The sequence below is a fragment of the Echiichthys vipera genome (genome assembly GCF_963691815.1).
Source record: "Echiichthys vipera genome assembly, chromosome: 7".
In the NCBI taxonomy this organism is placed as follows: Eukaryota; Metazoa; Chordata; class Actinopteri; order Perciformes; family Trachinidae; genus Echiichthys; species Echiichthys vipera.
Genome location: NC_139832.1, coordinates 17,165,792 through 17,185,717, shown reverse-complemented (window position 1 = coordinate 17,185,717; position 19,926 = coordinate 17,165,792). Strand labels below are relative to the sequence as shown.

Here is a 19,926-nt window from a genome sequence, read left to right as displayed (position 1 = left end):
TGGTGGAGATGGCATAGCGCTCTGTCACATGATAAGTGTTAGCAAGTCTGTAGACTATCTACTTTTGTGTAGTGAGTGTGTGTTAACGTGCTCCATGTAGACCAGTGGCTGATAGTCCCCCAAGGCTTTTTGTTTGGTGGAGAGTCATTTGTTTATATGACAGACAGAAAACAGGAGGGAACCCCGACTGCTCTCTGTGCTTTTATTGTGCTGTATTAGTTTAGACTTTGAAAGGAGCTTGATTGTGGTCAAAGTATGTTTTATATGATAACATTGAGGACATTTGTTTATTTTTTTCTTACAGCTACTTTTTCTTTCCGCTTTAATTAGCCTTTCAGAAATGAATAAGAATGTGTAGCCATTTTACAAGTTGTTAGGAGCACCTTGAAACTAACAACGCTCCTGAAAACATAATTTATTCCTGTTAAACTGATATATTTCTCTGTGTTCATAGACATTTTAGGGAGAACCAATCTCACACGACTTCTGTGCACATTTTAAAAGGCATCTCTAAGAGCGTATCATCATTAAGATTCACCACTTCGTAATTAGCCAGATTCCAAAAGAGTTCTCCAGGAGAGGGAGGTATAATTAGGCTATTCTTAAACAGTAGGTCTTGGAAACACCCTGAAGCAAGTTCATGTGAATTTATTTGATGTCCATCTCTTTTTAGAAATTGGAGGGAAAAAAACAGGGGTCCCTTCATTCAGAATCCTCACAATGGCCCTGTTGAAAGCTAGCACTCTGCAGACCGGCTGAGATCTTTTTTCTCTCTTTTTTAACCCCACTAAAGCTCTTAAAAAGATACCGGCCCATTGCACACGCAATTGATATTCCACCACTCGAACTTAATATCGTGAATGGAGGGCCAAGCTCTATGAATCAGGAAGACAATGCGCTTAGCTTAGCAGCAAACTGGCACTTTGTGTGCGGTGTCTGTGCCTCAGAGGAGGAAGTTTCTAATGTGAACCTCACAATTGTGTGTCTATAGAGTTCTAATGAGCTTCTGTGGTGAGTGAATGGCTGCTGGCCATTCACCATGAAGGCCCAATGAGCCAGCTCACTGCACGCATTCACAATAGGATCCAGGGGGAATGGGAGTGACTGTGTTGAGCAACTGCACTGCGTACACAGTCTATAAAAGATCAGCATACGAATAACCATGCTTTGATTAAGACTATGTCCATATTAAGCCGGTTACATTTAAAAACATATTTTTGACCTAGTTTCAACCTTCTGCCTGTACTAATGTGTTGTTCTTCCCATTCAAAAAGGGAACTTTTCCATAACTCGATTCCAAGTGGATAAAGGTTATCCAGCTTGTGTGTGGAGAAAATGGAGCTTTTGCAAAACAATGAGCCTGCCCACTCACACTTGGGGGGTTGTGTGGTAGTAAAGTTACTTTTGGCATTTATTTGTTAGGGACAATGTTCATTGATCAACTGAGTTTTTCTATGTTAAGCCTTACCACGATTTAATTGTATTATTGAATGAAAAATTATTATTTTAAGAATTAATTGGCTAAAGGTTGTTGCTAAACCTTTGGTCTTGTTGTGACAATAAAAGTTGCACAACTGTATTTATCCACTGTCATTTGGTAGCTGCAAGCAGCAAGGCTAATGCACAAAGACATATAACCATATATGAAAATGCCAAAACACTCCTGTTTCCTCTTTTTCTAATGATATTCCTGTATTTCATACTGCATATTAAGTCAAAAGAGCATTATCATCAGCGTAAAGATAAACCCTTTCCTGACAAAAACATTGTTTAACCATAGAGCGACGTCTAGGCATATAGTTCAGTTCAGTCACTTCATTGTCCCAAATGGGAAATTCAATCAGTCAGGTGTAAAAGACAAAAAATACACAAACAAGAGGTCCAAAAAAATCCAAAACACAACAATACACATCACTACACAAAGCAGTCTCTCTGCAAATTCAGCTGAGTTATTGCACAGGGAACAAAAGAGCTTTTACTCCTAAACCTCATACTCTGAATCTACATCCTGAGGGAAGCGTCGGAAATTCAAAGTGAAGGGGGTGATTTGTACAGTCTAATACAGACCTGGCCCCACGGAGTTCCCGCTGGTGAAATAGCCATCAAGGAGGGCACCTTCCCAGCCACCTTCACAATATTGTTTAGGTGGTTTTTGTCCCTGATATTCAGGTTACCATACCAAGCAAGCATTGTAAATATAAGGACATCAATTTCCTATCTTTTTCCTTTGTAATTTCCTAAGAAAATACAAACATTGCTGACTCCAACTTGGCGTTTTTTTTTTAATCAAAAACTACACAAGGTACTTATACTGTTCTAAAAGCTCAATGCCACTTCCTTTTGATGGAGGTCTGAAATGGTGAGAGGGATGATTTTACTAAAATCAATTAGCATTTTCTTGGTTTTCGGGGTATTTCATTCCAGAAAGGCTTCATCACACCGGTTGACTAACTAATCCACCATCGGGCCAAGCTCAGAATCATCTTTCTGTAGAGATTGTACAGCAGTGGGGGCAGGACACAGCCATGAAATAGTGTATTTATCTCCACCTTTGTCTCTGCATTTACTTTGTGTTGCCCATATCTCAGGTCATCAAGTATTTAGCTCTGAGATGGTCCAAGGGTGACACTGTCTGTTGTACCTCAGTACTGCTACACTTTGATGCTGTCGCTGCAATTCACACACATGCACACAAGATGGCACTGAGAAAAATAAAAAACATCTGTATTCCATATGTGTTCAGTGACATGAATGAAATAAAAGACATTATTCATCCCAGCTTTTGCTTTATACTGTATTTTGTTCTATTTTCCCTACACATTTTAATATTCGTAATGCATTTCTATGTATTGTTTACCATTTTGTTATTCTAGGAATTTAAACCTTTGTTGTAGTCTTGCAGTGGCGAGACACATTTATAATCAACCAGTGGATGTGTAATGATATCACTCATGCTTTACGTTGAATCATAACATAGTCAGTTGTTGACTGTGGAGACTCTGTTGTCAAGTCAAACTTTTCTTTCTATTTAAATTTATCAGAAATTGTCAAAGTGGTGTGAATGACTATTATAAAGCAGACATGTAATGAATTCTTAGAGGATACAGTTTTTTAACAATATAACTAATGAATATCTGATTTGCAAGACAGACAAGTTAAACCTTGAGAGCAGTGTGAACAATGGAGGCAGCTTTTCTGCAGTTAATTCAAATCATGGCACAGCTACTGCAAGCAATACCATTTTTTCATGGCATTAGTGTGTATATATGGTGCATGAATTGAAAAACCCTTTTGAGAGCTTTTTTAATACATCCCCCATCTGGATCTTTAAGAGAAAGGACTTGTTTCAGTGCCCCTGGCATGAGAGATTTGTGTGTGGACATGCAGCAGGAGAGTAGGTGTGGGTTTGCACTGTGTGCGTTTATTACTTTTCATTCTTGGCTGGGCACATGCTTTAATGACTCTTAGTTTCCTGATGGCACTTTAGGAAATGACAACTTGTGGGCAATACAAAGTAATTACATTTCCTGTGTCTGTACCCAGAAGAAATCTAGTATTATTAATAATGAAGAGAGCGTTGGATGCCCTTTCACACAGCAGATGTGACACTCTAATGCAGAGCCATTGAATGCCTCTGTTTTATTGACAACAGCCACCCATTAGCTGCACACTTTGAACATATGAACAAGCTATGTGAATTGGAGACAGATAACAGCCTATTTGTAAAAAAACACATCTGTTTATCATGAATCATAATTTAAACAAAATGTGTTATTGGCAGGAGTGAGAACTGGAAGGGGAGGATTGATTTGACATATAAATTGGTGTTAAAATATAATGCTTGGGATGGAGCTGAGCACCATACAGGATCTAGAACTGTCCCTATAACCATATCTGCTGGCCTCTACTTGTTACCCAACTTCAACAGACACGCACAGCCAACAAAAAACTTTCCCAGTTATCCAGGGATTGGCTGGGGTTTGCTGTAGATGGTACCGAAAAGGCTTTGATTCATGTCCATCTGGCAGGAAATGTATTAGCATTCTGGGAAAATATATCTGTTTATCCTCCTTTTTTTAATAGAAAAAAAGTTATCACTATGGCATGGCTGCTGAAAAAAATGGTTATGTTTCAAAATGGTAATTGGTCCTATGGATGAAGAAGATGCAAGCATAAACAAATATTCAAAGCACACAGCATCTGTGCTCTGTAAAAAGACCTTAACCGGGTTGAGTCACACAGATAATCAAGCACTCCATTTAAATTCATTTTCATACCACCTGCTGAAAAATACAAACTTCAGCTTAACTGGATGACTAAACCAATTTAAAGAACGAAATTGTATGCTTACAGGAGGTCATAACCCTAACAATTTAAGCATTTATGGACCACTGGTAAACTTAATGCTTTGAGACAGTTGGTATTTTCTCTATCGCCCTTATGTGCTTAATATGAGGACAGATGAGAAAGATGGTTTGAAAGAGGAGTAAAGGAGGCCAGATACGTCAAACTGTAACAACCATTCCTGAACAAAAGAGTGAAGGGTGGGGGCTGCAACACCACTTACCTGCTGCTCATAATGCCGTCTCGACATTCCTTTTCAAGAAGTTTCAAGGCTAGTTACACTTTAACTCAAGAATATCCTGATTTCCATTTGACTTTGACAACTTCTTGTAACATCAGTGTGAACCCACCCAAAAGGTTTAAATGCTTAGGGTGTCACAAATGGTTACTGGGAAACACGGAGGACTGGGACCCAAATGCAGACACGAACACAGAGTCAGGTTGAAGAGATTTAATAGTGAAATACTATATACAAAGTGCACGGTACACAAGGGGTAAAGGAGTGGGGGCTAAGTGAGTGTTGTAGTGCTCTCCTGAGCGTGTCCAGTGTCGGTGAATGTTCTCAATTCCAGATGGGGCGTCTCTCCATGTGGTAATGGTGTCCTTCAGGTTGCAAACAATTGCGAGATGGCCACAGGGAGAGCAAAAGCAGGTGGTAGGCAGGCAGGCAGGCAGGCAGACAAGTCGACAGGATAACGGGTGACTGAAGCAAAAAAGCACAGGAGCAATTACGCACAGGTTCACGGAGAAGTTTAGAAAAAACTGAGTACATGAGAAGCCAAGGTTCACAACATGCTACTGCTCTGCTGATGAAACGATCTGGCAATGAACGAGTCTCAGGTCCGTCTTAATATACTGGAAGGGAGGTGATTAGTGCCAAGCCACAGAGAGGGGGAGACACAAACAGGGAAACACAGACAGAGGGAGACAAAACACAGGAACAAAAGGGGAGAGAAGGGCTGCCAGGATGGAATCCTGACATAGGGACTCCATCTGTAAGGAGAACAGATGAAGCTTCTTGGATGAATGCTGCAATGGACAGACAACAAATCTAGATGCTTAAACTTACATAGCATCACAGGAATAACACGTATGAGGGGAAATTATATATATATACTTTTTCAACTCACTTTTGTTTGACTATAATATTACACTGAAAATTACTCCTGAAAATAAAGTGTAAATCAGGGACATAAAATATTACAGAAACCTCTCTTGACCAAGGATAACTATGTGCTCGATCCCAATTAAAGATGTCCCTGATAGTAAGGCTATCCAGAGTTGAGATGTGAGGTGTTTTCTCAGGGTGCATAAATATACTGCAAAGCGATTATTGAAGGGGATGTGGGATGGGAGACAGTTGCAGTTGCCAGAGGAGAGCCTGACCAAGATCTTTAAAACCCCATACTCCTTTAGAATAAAATGGGAGTGAGCCCACCATTGCATCATAAAGTTTCGAAAATGTTAAAAAATAAAGGTCAGGACACAACTGAATTATATTTATCAGGCCCTAATGCTCTCCCTGCTAGATCCAATACTGCCAACATTTCCCTCTGTGAAGCTCATATTTCCAGTGTTATTAATTACCTCTGTGGCTTTCCTGCTGTGACGTCAAAACGTCCACCTGGACTATCACAACTTCAGATGATTTTCCCCTTAAATTTAAAGATGTACTGCGTAAGATTTTCATCAATTTAATGGTATTTTAAGTTACTATCTATGAAAGAGTGAGTTAAAACAAGAATGAGTTAAAACAATAGTGATTGATCATATGACCCACTAATGAAAGCACTTCTACTTGTCTTTTTTCCGGGTATTCTAAAATATCCGTGTCTGTGGAGACATTTTTCGGGGTAGATGAAAATAGGCCGCCATGCGGCGCTGCTGACATCAGTTGGTCTGCCAGCCAAACTCGTCACTAATGGTTATGCTGCGTTCACTTGTAATCTTGGATCGGGTGGACTGGAAGTGAGAGGTGAATGTATGTCAATAAAGTTTACAAAAGAGAAAAAAAAAGTTCTTGTCCGTACTTGTGTTCTGGTGGATTTGTGAAACGTTATCAGTTGCAGCCCAAGTACTGTTCCAATTCAATAATCTGCATCTTGCCAAATACGGTCCAAATGCCCAGAGGTGACTTGTGTGCACTTTGGACAGCCAGGCATCCCAGAATGCATTTCACATTAATCAGCCGTACTTGCCAAGTCTGAACCACCAAGCTCAGTCCGAGCTCGGAATACTTGGTATTGAGAAACTGCTATAGTGACTGTGAACGTGACAAGATGGCTCTGAAAGAACAGGCTAGCCTGCACTTACATCTTACTGCCAAAGAGGCCGCTAGAAACAAAGTATCTGAAATCATACGGAGTACAACTTCAAAGACATGGTACTCCAAATTCAGAACATTAATATAGCACCAAACAAATATTTGCTATGTAAGGATATAGTGGAGTGATGGCTCCCTTGGGAGATAATGAAGTCACACTGTTGTCATCCCAGCTTCTCTGTTGTTTGTTGTGATAGATGGCCAGTGCTAGTTCTTGTGGCCAATAAAAAAACTTTATTTCAAGTATTTGGGGTGAGAGCTGTGTGGAGGCAACCCACATTTTTCAGTATTTCGAGTAGAGCACCTTTAACTTAATCATGAATATCATGTCATACTGTCATTCTTCAGACTTTGAACAAAGTAGAAACCTTGCTTTATATACAATAGAATTACGCTAAAACGTTCTTTCTTTTTAGGTCTCCTCTTCTTTCCGGATAAATTCCTAATATTGTCTTGAAATGCTAATGTAAAAAAGGACGCAATTTGATGCTAACCACAGGGAAATATAAACTCATATTTTAGTTTTGCTTCATTTAAACCCAAGTAGGCGTTTTTTAACATCAATTTATAATTGGAAACGAAATTGTTCACATATACTGTAGATTATATGCTTACCTGTAGACACATGGCGTATTTTTGCATGTCCTGCCACCTGCTTTGCACTAACTGGTATCATTAAGCTGTCTCTATTTTAATCATTTTGCTAAATCATACCCTACGGATGTTTCCAAGAAACCTCCAAGGGATAAGGAATTATCGACCCACACGAAAATGATTTTTACCATCAGGAATTGAGGGGCAGCAGTGTAGACATTTTCCTCCCTTGACAACAGGCGTGGTTGCAATCAATACGAGAGGCCTATTTTGGATTCATCAAGGGTTTTCTCACCTCAGGCCACAAGGGGGCTTCATTGTCCCTCTTTCTCACTCCTCGACAGGTTCTCCCCCTTCCTCTCTTCTCTTCTCTCTGCACTCCTCCTTCAGCGGCCGCAGCTCTCATTCACGCTGCTGTAGGAGCGTCTGTTCAGCTGGCGAGGCAGCGGCAGCTCGCTTCGTGCTTCCTCTGTTACCCACCTGTGCCGCGGATGTTGCTGATGGAGCAAACCTTGCGTCACATGGAATAATTTGTACACTTAACATTTTCTCTTCTTCTATCCGGATTTGCTTTTCTGCATCATTGGGCATCTAAAGTTGTGATGATGCCTCCGCTCCGCATTTGGGATTAGTAACAGCCTTCTGCGCGAGGGTGATACATCATTCGCATGTGATTGAACAATACTGTCTCTCGGAAGTGGACAAAACATGGACTAATTTTTTTAAATATATATATATATATACATTCACCATGGGATTATTACAGCTATTTCTGCTTCTCGGCATATTTTGCGCCTCCTCAGGTAGGACACAGGGATGTAACTGATTTCTTACAGTAACCATCTCTTGCAACATATAGACTAGCCGATAAGATGATATACAGATCATTAAATTATGTGTTGTTTTGGATAATTTGCCAACCTAGGCTTCTCAGAAATAATCATAACTACTTGACATAGCAGCTTGGACACAGTAACCACCTCCCAGCTCTTCTCCCTGACACCAGCAGGTGATTTTTTTTTTTAACATCACAGGTGTCCTTATCCGATAACAATGACAATGTTGTTTCTGTGTTTGCAAATTAGTTGTAGGTTTTGGGGTTGACCCTGCCCTGCGTATCAGCGCGTTTGATGAACTAACGCTTGGAGAAGGCTTTGATGGAGTTACTCAGGTCCAGGGCTTCCACAGTGAGTCTAGAGCTTTCCACTTCCAAGGTACGGTAACACACACTTCTAGTATTTTTGTTCAAAGATGGAAGTTAACAATGTGTCCAGATAGGACGCTCTGCATGTGAGGCAATGCTGACAAAAATGTTTCTAATGAAAAGTGCACTGCTGTATGTTGATTTTACAACCTCTAAGACTAACAAGACTCATAAACCACGGATCAGCTTCTCTAGAGCGGTGTCAGATCATCTGATAAACTGTAGCCCTTACTCTTGTATTTGATTCTTACTGTCCATAGTGCAACTAAGAGACTGTCAGCAGCAGCACACGGTGGATTTGCTGTTTTCCTCTATGACAGGACTTAGCTTGGGGGGCCCTCAGACAGCCACCTGCCTGAACAATAGGCAGTGTTAGGTCTTCATGAAAAAGTGGGGTGAGTAGGTTGAGCAGAGGGGGAGAGATGGGGGAATCACGCGAAGAATCATAGACAGATTTAGCATAATCAGATTAGGCAGGGACAAAACCCTGAGAGATGTATGATGCGGGTGAATGGGGCCCTCGCTAGAATTTACCCATTGGTGATCCTCTGGGGTGTAAAAGTGTTAACGCTTACATTCAAACAAAAATATGAATCAGTAAAAAAGTGAGTCAGATGTCCGTGTTGTCAGTTGTATGGCAGTGTGTAGGCTAAATGCGTTATCTAAGTAATTTAGTAAATTTAGTAAATTGCCCTGTGCAAAATGGAGTGGTCAAAGCTGTGGTCGGGCTTGACTTCTATATGCACTTTTTTGTCACTCACATCTCTCTTATTCAATGTCAGACTCTCATTACAATCCAAATGAGACTCTTAAAAGCCCCATCACAGGGATTGATACGTCTATCATAAACTAGCCAAATGCAGCAACAGAGGGAATTGCTTTTGGCTCCCCAGATCAGTGACAAAAAAATAAAGACGAGGCAACATTCAAATCTTCAAAATATGGATCTCAACATGGATCACATAATATACCAAAATGACAATGTTGTTTTGGGACAGAGAAACACTGCAATCATTTGTCGACATTTTTCTTCATCCCTCCTCCTTTCTGATATCTTCTCATCTCCCTGCACAGCCGCTGAGACAGCTTCTGCATGGAGCAGCAACTCCAGCATCTCTGTGAAGGCAGGCCATTTGATGTCCTCTGTGTAGACAACACTCAGAAGTGCTTTACCCAGGCAGGTAGCAAGAGGGAGGGAGAGCGACTACAAGGAAGAATGGCAGAAAGAGAGAGAGAGAATGCAAGACAGAAAGACAGTTATAGAAAAAGCTTCCATAGCTTTAGTCACAGAATGAAAAACATGTTTGTTTCACAAATGGCACCTCTCCTTCATTACTTTGTCTTATTTCTATGCATTAACTTTGCTAAGTACATTCAGTTACCTGGGTGAAGAAGGAGTCACGTTATTTATGTCAGAGCTTGCCTCGTTCCTTCATTTGGGATGTCTATGTTAAGTCAATGATGTTGGTTGAGGGGGAGGCAGGTAGAGGCATAGCGGGAAAGCAGACCTGGGCCTATGTTTATTTGTTATCAGAAATAGACAGGGAGAGACACATACTGTAGAGATGCAAAACAGTAAGGGCGATAGAGAGAAATAAGCTGAGATAGAGTGGGAATGAAAGGAGGGAAGAGAAACTGGGAGCAGAGCCATCTGCCAGCTGTTTGATAGACTGTGCTGATTCCACATCTATGGATGGTTGGCTGGCTGGGACCAGCAGACAGGCCCACGGTGACATTCCGACGCTCATTAGATAGCAGGCAGAACACATCCATGGCTGTCCCCTCCACTGCCTGCCCAGAGGGAAGGCTGTTATCTCTGGGTGCTGGGTGGAAGCAGGAGGGGGGGGGGGGGGCACTGAGGGCTGAAAGAGAAGAAGCAGGGGGAGAGTGTAATTCACAGCATACAAATGTGTAAATGTGCATGTGTGTGTAAATATGCAATTGTAGTGTTTACATTGCTGTTCACTATATCCTTGTATCTCTGTCTGCCACAGAGATATGTTTTTTTCGTCTGAGAAAGAGGAGAGCATTGGGGAGGTGGATTGCTGTTTAGCGCACCCCTGCTGATGCTTTTGAAGGTAGCTGTCAGCGCTACATTGCATGGCATTAGGAGAGGTGGACCTCTGGGATTGGCATAATAGAGAGGGATAAAAGCCCCTGGGCGAATGCTCCTCTTATGTCCTGATGCCAGGTGATACTCAGCCACACCACACAATCATCACATCATTAGCACTTCCCCCACAGTTTTTAATATCTAGACATCCAGATATCTCTCTGTCTCTGTATAAACAAGCGCTGGGGCCACACCCAAAAGCACTCCCTTCCCCCAACACACATACACCAACACTCTCCCTCTCATGCTACAAGCGTATGGACCAAACTCATTCGAAGTGCAAACAACCCAAATGCTAGAAGCATCCTTTCAGCTTCAGAGCAAGACTCCCCTGTAATTGTATCTGTGTGTGTGTGTGTGTGTGTGTCTGTGTGTGTGTGTGTGTGTGTGTGTGTGTATGTGTATGTGTGTGTGTGTGTGTGTGTGTTAACTCTGTCAGAAGCATGTTATTGCTCAGCCTGTTTGAACACTGTCAGTGAAGTGTTTCTGTGTATGTTGTGGTGATTATGTCCCTTACTGCAGCAACACTGAAGTGTAACGGGATGGAAGAGACTCATTTATAATACAGCAACACTTGTGTGAAGGAGGTAGGAAGAGAGGGAACTATGTGTGTATGTGAGTTTGTTATCCTGCATTAATCTGTGTGTAACAGAAGTGTTTGAAAAGGATGACAATTGCGTGTTCCCACTGTAGAGCCTACTCTTGCTAGCTGCTGGTAACTACAGTGTACACTAGAGTATTGGGCTACATAGAAGGATGCAATGCAATGGGTGAGAGCCCAGACAGATGCATCTTAATAGGATATTAGCTTCTGTACTCTGCTGAATTGTATTGAGCAGGTTCACTGGGAACCGTTTTGTAGCTAACACAACATTTAACGGAAAGACAAGAAAGTAGAATGATAATTTACCAACAGGAATCAATAAGGTAATCAACACTGACAAAAGAAGCTAGTGTAAGATTAATGCTAACCTCTATGCTCTCTTTATGTTGTACAGTGCTTTGGATAAGAGCCATTGCTACCATCTATGGTTCCCATGTCTGATATAATTTGGAACCTGGTCAACAGAAAAAGTGTTGCCGTGCGTTTCTGCGAACAACAGAAATGTTGACATCCAATGTTTTTGGCACTCTCTAGCTTCTGTAAGACACGCACCAGGCTTTCAACTGTCCCGGAAGTCAGGTGATGTATTATAACAAGCCACAAACTCACAAAGCCACTGTTAGCCATACCAGTTGATAACAATGCCTTATGTGGTATATGAATATAATATTAAAATATAAAAAAGTCTATCTGAAAACAATAATGACATGCTGTGATTGTTCCTCCTGTCCATACTGTCCGCAAAGAGATCCCTTCAATTTAATGTAACAGTTGGGAACGTTGAAATCAGCTCTTTACTCTGTGTAGAAAAAAATCACTCTAAAGTTTAGCTGAAGCTAAGGTTTCTGCATTCAGACAATTCAGCTGGGTTTCCCCAAGTTACAGACTTTTTTAGTACGAAATTCCCTCTGTGTGCCTCTACAGACAAGTGACTCCTTGCTGAGCTGCTGCAGAGGGATAGTAACACAAAGGGAGAATTTGCTTCCAAAAAGACCAACATTTGAAAACATCCAACTGATTTGTGTAACTCAGACTGCAGAAGTCTCACATTAGTTTAGGCTGAACGTCAGTCCGCAGAAGGAGGAATGCAGATTCTGTCCCCAGCTCTTACATTAAAATGACTTTAATTGCTTTGTGGCTATTAGGGACAGGAGTAATGTTTATTGCTACCAATAACTATTTCAATGTAGCCTTCTTATAATCATGTAAGCACTGTGTCGGAACACACAGAAAATAATGTGAGTGCGGAGGCTTATTGTTTCAATTTTGTAGAATCAAATGGAATTTTTCTTGGCAGTCGTTTTGTATTGGGAACATTTTGAAATAATTATACAGTGTGGCAGATCTTTTGATTTGAATTGTTTTGGGAAATACAACTTTCATGACTCAATGAGAGACAAAATGGCTTGAAGTATTTCTGTGTGATCTACTTGTGGATCTTTAACAGACATCACATTTATATCTAAATGTAGTGGAAAAAAAGATGAGGCAGGGGACATTTACCTGGATTAAATCAGATAGAATATAAATATAACATTATTTAGCTTCCTTCAATATAAATGCTGTAGTTTTTGCAGTGTGTTCTGTTGCGCTGCCCAAAAAGTTACCCAACCTTTCCAAACTGTTGACTGACATAATCCCCAACTCCCTGTGGTCAAAGTCTGCTTTGCTTGCTGCCTTCTGAGGCAAGCCTGATCCTACGTTCCACACAGGAGCACCGGCGACCATGGAGAGAGAGATATTTCTATCCCTCCAGGGCAGTTATACAGTTGGGTGGCTGGAAGGCTGTCATTAGCTTTGTGTATGTGTGAATGTCAGACAGGCAGTCACTGGGGAGGTGATCAGAGAATTGAGGAGAAATTGCTGGCCAAAGCAATCCTGGAGGTGCCCTTGGCTCGGTTTAGTATTTGTTCCAGAAGAGTGGAGACATAGTTGGGGGGAGATGGCCTGTCGGACAGATTGACAGCACGGTGGAATATTCAGGAGCTCTATAGGACCTGCTTTTGGGGGTTGCCATAAGTGTGTGTATGCATCCATCCTTGCATTAGCCCATATTTCTGCATATCTTTGTGGCCACCTTTTTCTTTGCATTGACTCACTGTTTGTTTGGACCTGTAGGCTAGCCACAGTATCTTTGTTATAGTGTTTGTGTATGCACACGTGTTTTCGCTTGTGTGTTGACAGTAATGAAGGGTTTGGAGTTTGGAGCCGGTGGAGAGTTTATCATTACTCTAATCCCTCTGGAGAGATATTCTCTTGCTTGAACCTCCCACACATATCCTTCTCTGCACTCAGGCCGGCAGATAAAGTGTGTTGTTTGAAATGTGATCAGTCATTTTTCAGATAGAAAACCTTAAGTAATAAGAAAGTTGTACTCTTTTACTTGGTTTATTCTAGTATTGTATTCCTCCCTCTGCTGATTGGACCACTGAGTTTATTTAGGCCCTTCTAGGTGTGCATCTCATAGCTCACAAAACCTGTAAAGGGACGGCTTATTCGCAAAATGTTGTTGAAGAGTTGTTGCAAAGATGTAGGAGGTGTTATTTTGTTCTGGCAATCCACTGGAGACCAAAGAATGAAAGTCCTCATTTTCACATACAAAAGTGTCTATGATCTTTTATCTAATATGAGTAATGCTGTTTTTAGTCACAATTTCCTCTGGGAAATAATTAGAAGCTGAACATGTAATGAACATAAAAATATACTTCCGCCTGTCCTTCAGAATATGTTCTAGCTGCTGAATAATAAAAGGTGGAACTCTACCTTTTCATTACAAAAACTTTCTTACAAATACAGGTAGAAGTGAAAGCATTTTGTGAGAAAAGGATTGTGGCAAAGCTGGGTGTATCTGGATTTCCAAGCTGTGCCCCAGGGCACCTGTTCTAAATGCTAAATGTATGAGCATGTGATTGGTGCAGCGCAGCCAATATTCGTCCATGAGAATGCGGGGATGAGAGTGTGAGGGGATTACAGCTATGTGGATACTAGTGGTCAAACAAAATAAGACCACATTAGACAGTTTGAGATTAGAAATTAAACTGAGGGATGGAAATCGTGGCCTGGGTGTAACCATTAAAGCACAATGTACCCGGGAGATAAGATTAGGCTGTAGTCAAAAGCTACACTTCCCAGGGATGCCACTGAGCCCGAGGCATTTGGAGATCTCTAGTCAGCTGATAAAACTCTGTACGTCTAAAAAACAGTTTTTCTCACAATCAGACAGTCGTCATAGCCTGTAAACAACTAGGATAGATGACGAGAGCTGTGTTATTGTGCTCGAAAATGTGCTGATTGGAATTTTATGTGCTAGCTCATCATTTTCAAGCTATTTTGTGTCAGTATCTTACATCAGACTGGTAGTTAGGAGCAGGTGGCGGCCCCATCCAGGCGCCTGCCAATAGATAATCGACCAAAGGCCCCCACAGCAGGGCCACATTGATTTGGCAGAAGGGAAAGCTGGCCCCCTCATCACAGCACAAACTCATCTCCTGCTCTTTCATGTGTGTTTTTAGGAATGCAGAGATGTTACTGCTATAGCCGTCTTAGTCTTTGTTTGAGTGCCTGTCAAGGGTGTTTAGATCATCATGCTTTTCATACAGGAAACTCTACACAGACCAATCTCATCACTCCATCTAAATGAGGATATGTCTCCACCCTCTAATCCCCCAAAGTCCCATTTGAAACAACCCCATTCCCCTCTAAGTATTAAAACTGGGGATGAGAGTCATCCACTCATAGATCAAAGGCTCATGGCCAGAAAGCTGGGAGCAGCCCAGTGGTTCCTCGGGCCTCACCATCCCCCCCTGCCTCATCAACCTCCACTCACTATGGACCCCGCCCTGACACCTGCTCCCACTGCGCTAATTTGACTCATGATTGAGATGTCGTTTTACCCTCTGTTCAACACATGGCATGGCAATAGATTGACCAATGCATATCGTCATAGGCAAAGGAAATCATGTTTGGCCTGAGCTCATCTTTGCTTCAAATTTTGAAAATTAGTAACTCCATAGAGCATTTTTCTACAATAATAAAAAATAGCTTGAATAAAAGATTCTGTCATTTGATTCAAACACCCCTCAAATAAAAAATATTTCATATATTTTCAGAGATTATTGTCAACAGTGGTCATGGATTTGGTTGGGATCTGTTGATGGCAGCAGATTATTTCTAGGGAGAACTCATGTTGCGGTCACTGGACCATCTGTCCCACCTCAGCCAATGACACGGGAATGATATTCCACTGGCAATGCAAAATGCATGAAACTATGCCCTGTCCATTTCCCCTTGTGAGCGTCACATCTACTGTGCTTTTTTGTAAAGAGAGAAATGACTCAAAATATTTCCCTAATGGGCTTAAAAGCCTCTATCGGCAAAAAGCTATCGCTAGCGTGGTAAGTCCACAGTGAAAGTATAAGAAAAGTATGAAACATGCTCCTCTTTTCAACATGTTGTCATTGTATCTATACCCAATAAGGGGTTAGTGCCAGTCGTCATAATGACATTGCTTGCTGTTTCACATTGCATTGTGTTAATTTGTTATTTACCCACCAGCTGGAAGTAATGTTAATACACTGAGGAAAAGCAGCCACGCTAGCTTCCTGGAGCGCTTAAGTGTGCCAGGGCATCTTGCATGCATCCTGCAGCTGGAAGTGAACTCTTTGATGTGATTGCTTCTGAGAAACGTCATCATTTATTGATGCTTCCATTAAAGTAGCATAGACGTCTGTGTACAGTTGGAGAGGAGGAGGGGGGCACACTGATACAAACAGGAGCTTATGAGCTAACTACACAGAATGCCCTCCCATCCCAACCAGCACTATTAGCCTTTCACTTCGTCTACCCAATACTTACAGGCATATCTCTAGTCAGACACCAAGACAAGTTGAAAGTATTTGATCTTTTGTTCCAATTTTTGGAATAGCTAAAGTTACCATATGTCTGGTACAATATTTGGTAGCATTGAGTCATCTAATGGTTTTAGCAAGTTGATGACTTCAAGTTTTGTTTCAATTCGATCTTGCACCACTTAAAGGGATATTTCAGACTTTTTAAAATGGGGTTGTATTATTGGTGTTGTATAGGATTGGTTTAGCGAACTAAAAAAGTGAAAATATTCTAAATATACTGTACACTTCAATTGATATTGATGTTTTTAGTTGTTGTATGTTTTGCTGCTATCCCTGTCCACTAACCTAATGCCAGATTGTTTGTTAGTTTGAGCTTTTAAATCTGTGATTCTTGCATTATCTTGTGATATCACAAGACAGCAGTACACGGCTTTGCTTCCGTGTCCGCTTCTCCAAACAAGGGCATGTACTTCATACAAACCCAGTTCAAAACAGTTCACTACAAGTTTTGAGGTTATATTAACCTTTTATGAAAACAGGTTTGGGATCAAAGTGGTCAACCAACTTGCAAAACTCAGTCATATGATTTTAGCAGATTTATTGGACAGACTGTGGCGTAATTGTGTTTTGTGGGTTTAGTCTTGATTTGTCATTTATGAATTCAAATTCATCAAGAGTTTATGTGAGTACATCAAATATTTACAGCTTAAGGCCTGTGAGATCCCAACCCAATGGTCCATACAGCAAATGTACCTGTTTTCTTGTATCCCTACAATTTCAATGTCATCTCAATTAGGACTGGCTCTAAATTGTATGAATAAAATAAATTGTAGTAAACATATTAGCAACAAAAGGCCCTAGCCCTGTCCACATGTCGAAGCAAATTGCTCCAGTTGGTCAGGGCAGCACCTTGCACGGCTTGCTGCCATTGCCATTGGCATGTCTATGTGTGAATGGGTGAATGAGAGGCACATTTTAAAACACTTTGGAAAAAAGTGCTTTATAAATGCAGCCATTCAGTGTTTTCCATTTGCATAATATTTTATATTTCTGTCTTCACTGTAGGGTCTGTCAGGGAAGTGATAGCTCCTGTTGAAGTCTCAGAGCAAATGGTCCAGAAGCTGAGAGGCAAGAATGAGTTTACTGTGCTGGCGACCCTCAAACAAGATCACCTCAACTCTGGGGTCATCCTCTCCATTCATCACTCTGAGCACAGGTATGATCAGTTCACATTTCACATTATAATATGATTATAAATATGTTCTATATTGCATAATGCCATTCAGTCAGAATATAACCACATTTTTTGGGGGATATACTGATATCAATATGTAACAGCAATTCACATTTTTTTTTATCTACGTATTGCAATGTATATATATATATATTTATATATATATATATATATTGAAAACATATATTGTGAAGTTGATTTTAGATGTACAGTATATTTTGGCAGTGTTAGAACTAGAGCCTGAAATGTCTAAAGCTGTTTATAAAGCCCCACTGATAATCCATTATTAAAGTTGTTTTCTAAATTTAGTAACACTCTGTTTCATCATATCAGCAGTTTGTAATATGTTGGGTAAAACCTGAATATTTGTCTTTGATGAGCATTTAGATGTTTTACCAGTCGAGTAAACAAAGCAAATCAGCCTGTAGGCCAACTCATTATTCACAGTCCATCAACGAGCCAAACATTGAGTCTGGAATTGTGGATTGAAACTGATGAGACACTATATGCAGTTAGCATGCTAATGTTTTCCATTAGTTTGTGGTAGCTGAGCCGTTGGATGATCAGAAGAGCAATCTGAATCCACATAATGCATTGATTGAACACTTTGTACATTAAAGTCAGTCCTGAGAACAGAGCTTGTAGGGATGTTAATGACATTCCCTTCCGCTGATTAGCTTTCCAACCCATTCATAGGCAACAAAGCAGCACTGCATGGTTTTATTTGGAAACATGTCAAGGACTCATTCAGAGTCAGAAGGGTAATGCATTTATGGGGCTGTGATGAATGTGTGTGCATGGCTCAGATAATCTATAAGATCTGGTTTGCAGATAAATCCCTTCCATTGCTACACTTGCATGTGTACATTTTTCTTTTTAATAACGTTTCCAGCTAATGACTTTAGTTTGAATAAGTCTGTTTTTAGAGGCCGACATGAGGAGTGTGTATCGGCAGCTCCTTCCATTAGTGTCACTATGCTAGGTAAATCTCAGTTGTGTGGAGAAGAGGATTCTGCCAGAATACTAATACATCAATGTAAAGGGTTGAACCTCTACATGTGGGCTATTATTGTGTGTTGCTGATGTTGTACTTAACAGCTGTATAGTACTATAATGCTTGACTAGTGATGTGATTAAATTCTAAATGGTGTTGGAAATCTGGGTATGTGAGCACGCTGCTTGGAAATGAGTGATTTGTATCTCTCAACACTGTGCTGAGAGGAGCCCCAAGTTTTGACATTTTGGTGATGCAGGTTTTTGTGTGAACAGAAATTAGGATTCGGTTCCAGTAATGAGACTTTAATGCCACAAGACATACTGTACAATGCAGGCAATGCAAATTCTCGGATGAATTGTCATTGTATGGCTGTTACTAGAAGCAGGTTGCTGGTACTTTGATTCTGCAGGTTCCTGGAGCTGGAGAGCAGTGGCCAGCGCAGTGAGGTGCGTCTTCACTACCGTACCAAAGGCCAACAGCCCCACACTGAGGTGTTCCCTTACAGCCTGGCCGATGACCAGTGGCACAAGGTCTCTGTGGCTGTCAGTGCCTCTCATGTCATACTACACGTCGACTGCAACAGGTAAGATGGTGGGGAGGGATATATGTAAATTAGATGTGAAAATAAAATATATAACAAGCAAAGCTTTCCATTACAATCCATTTAAAAGGAAAATACAGATGTGTTTGTGGGGTAGAGCGTTTATGCGTCACAATGTGTGTGAATGCTTATCAGATGAGCAGGTGACATCACTGTATACATTTGTGCGTGAATTGGGTGAATAGTGCCTAGAAAGCACTTTGAGTGGTCACTAAGACTAGAAAAGCCTTATATAAATGCAGTCAATTTACAATCTATTTACCATGTGTTTACAGAACTATTAATTGCAGATGCACCAATCCCATATTATAACGGATTGGTATCAGCCCTGATACAGACCTTTTTAAGGCTGCATTACAGTTATTACAGTTGCTCAAAAAGTACAGTACACGCAAAGAATGTAAACGTGGAATTACTTACTTACAACTTTAAAACTACCATATAGTATACGAATGGGGACTGGGTTGGCCAGGCGCACCATTGAACACAGTTTTCAGAGTTTGCTTGTGGGAAACCATTCAGGGATCACATCCTTGTCTTGTATACCCCATTCGGACTGTCACAGTGACACAAACTGCATCAGTGATTTATAATAATGGGTCAACTGGCATTAGGCAAACCCCCTTCACTCCTCTTGTTCAGGTGTTTAATGCTATTTAGAAGCTGCCCTTCTTTGGTAAACTGACCTTTCTGCCAGGGATGGAAAGAATTATGTTATGATATTGAAGTTTAAACATAATTTAACCAACTCTCTGAAAGCAAAGTTATGCTCAGGAACGCTCCCGCTGGCTCTGGGGACAGGCAGGTTCAATGATACCCCAGAGAAAGACAGGCTCTGTTTGATGTGTGACCTGGGTGAGATTGAGAATGAGATTAATTTTATGTTGTATTGCCCAGTTTATGATGATTTCAGGAATTACATTTTTACTAAAATGTCTTCCATTTATGCTAATTTCTTTTGTTTAGATGAATATAAAAAACTTGAGTTGTGCTTTAAAAAGGGAACCTTTTTTGGAGCAAATTTTCTTGGTAAAGCCTGGGAAAGAAGAAGGAATATGTCGT

At 40.8% G+C, this 19,926-nt stretch overlaps 1 protein-coding gene across 1 annotated transcript in view; it reads left to right on the top strand.

The window, feature by feature from the left end:
- The first annotated feature begins 7,824 nt into the window (after nucleotides 1-7,824).
- nell2a (neural EGFL like 2a) overlaps nucleotides 7,825-19,926 on the top strand; it is a 79,081-nt gene continuing 66,979 nt past the window's right edge. Inside the window, exons 1-4 of the mRNA XM_083916122.1 lie at nucleotides 7,825-8,064; nucleotides 8,347-8,475; nucleotides 17,098-17,248; nucleotides 18,673-18,846. Coding sequence (XP_083772248.1) covers nucleotides 8,013-8,064; nucleotides 8,347-8,475; nucleotides 17,098-17,248; nucleotides 18,673-18,846 — 506 coding nt within the window. The 5' untranslated portion in view covers nucleotides 7,825-8,012. The remainder of the gene's footprint in view (nucleotides 8,065-8,346; nucleotides 8,476-17,097; nucleotides 17,249-18,672; nucleotides 18,847-19,926) is intronic.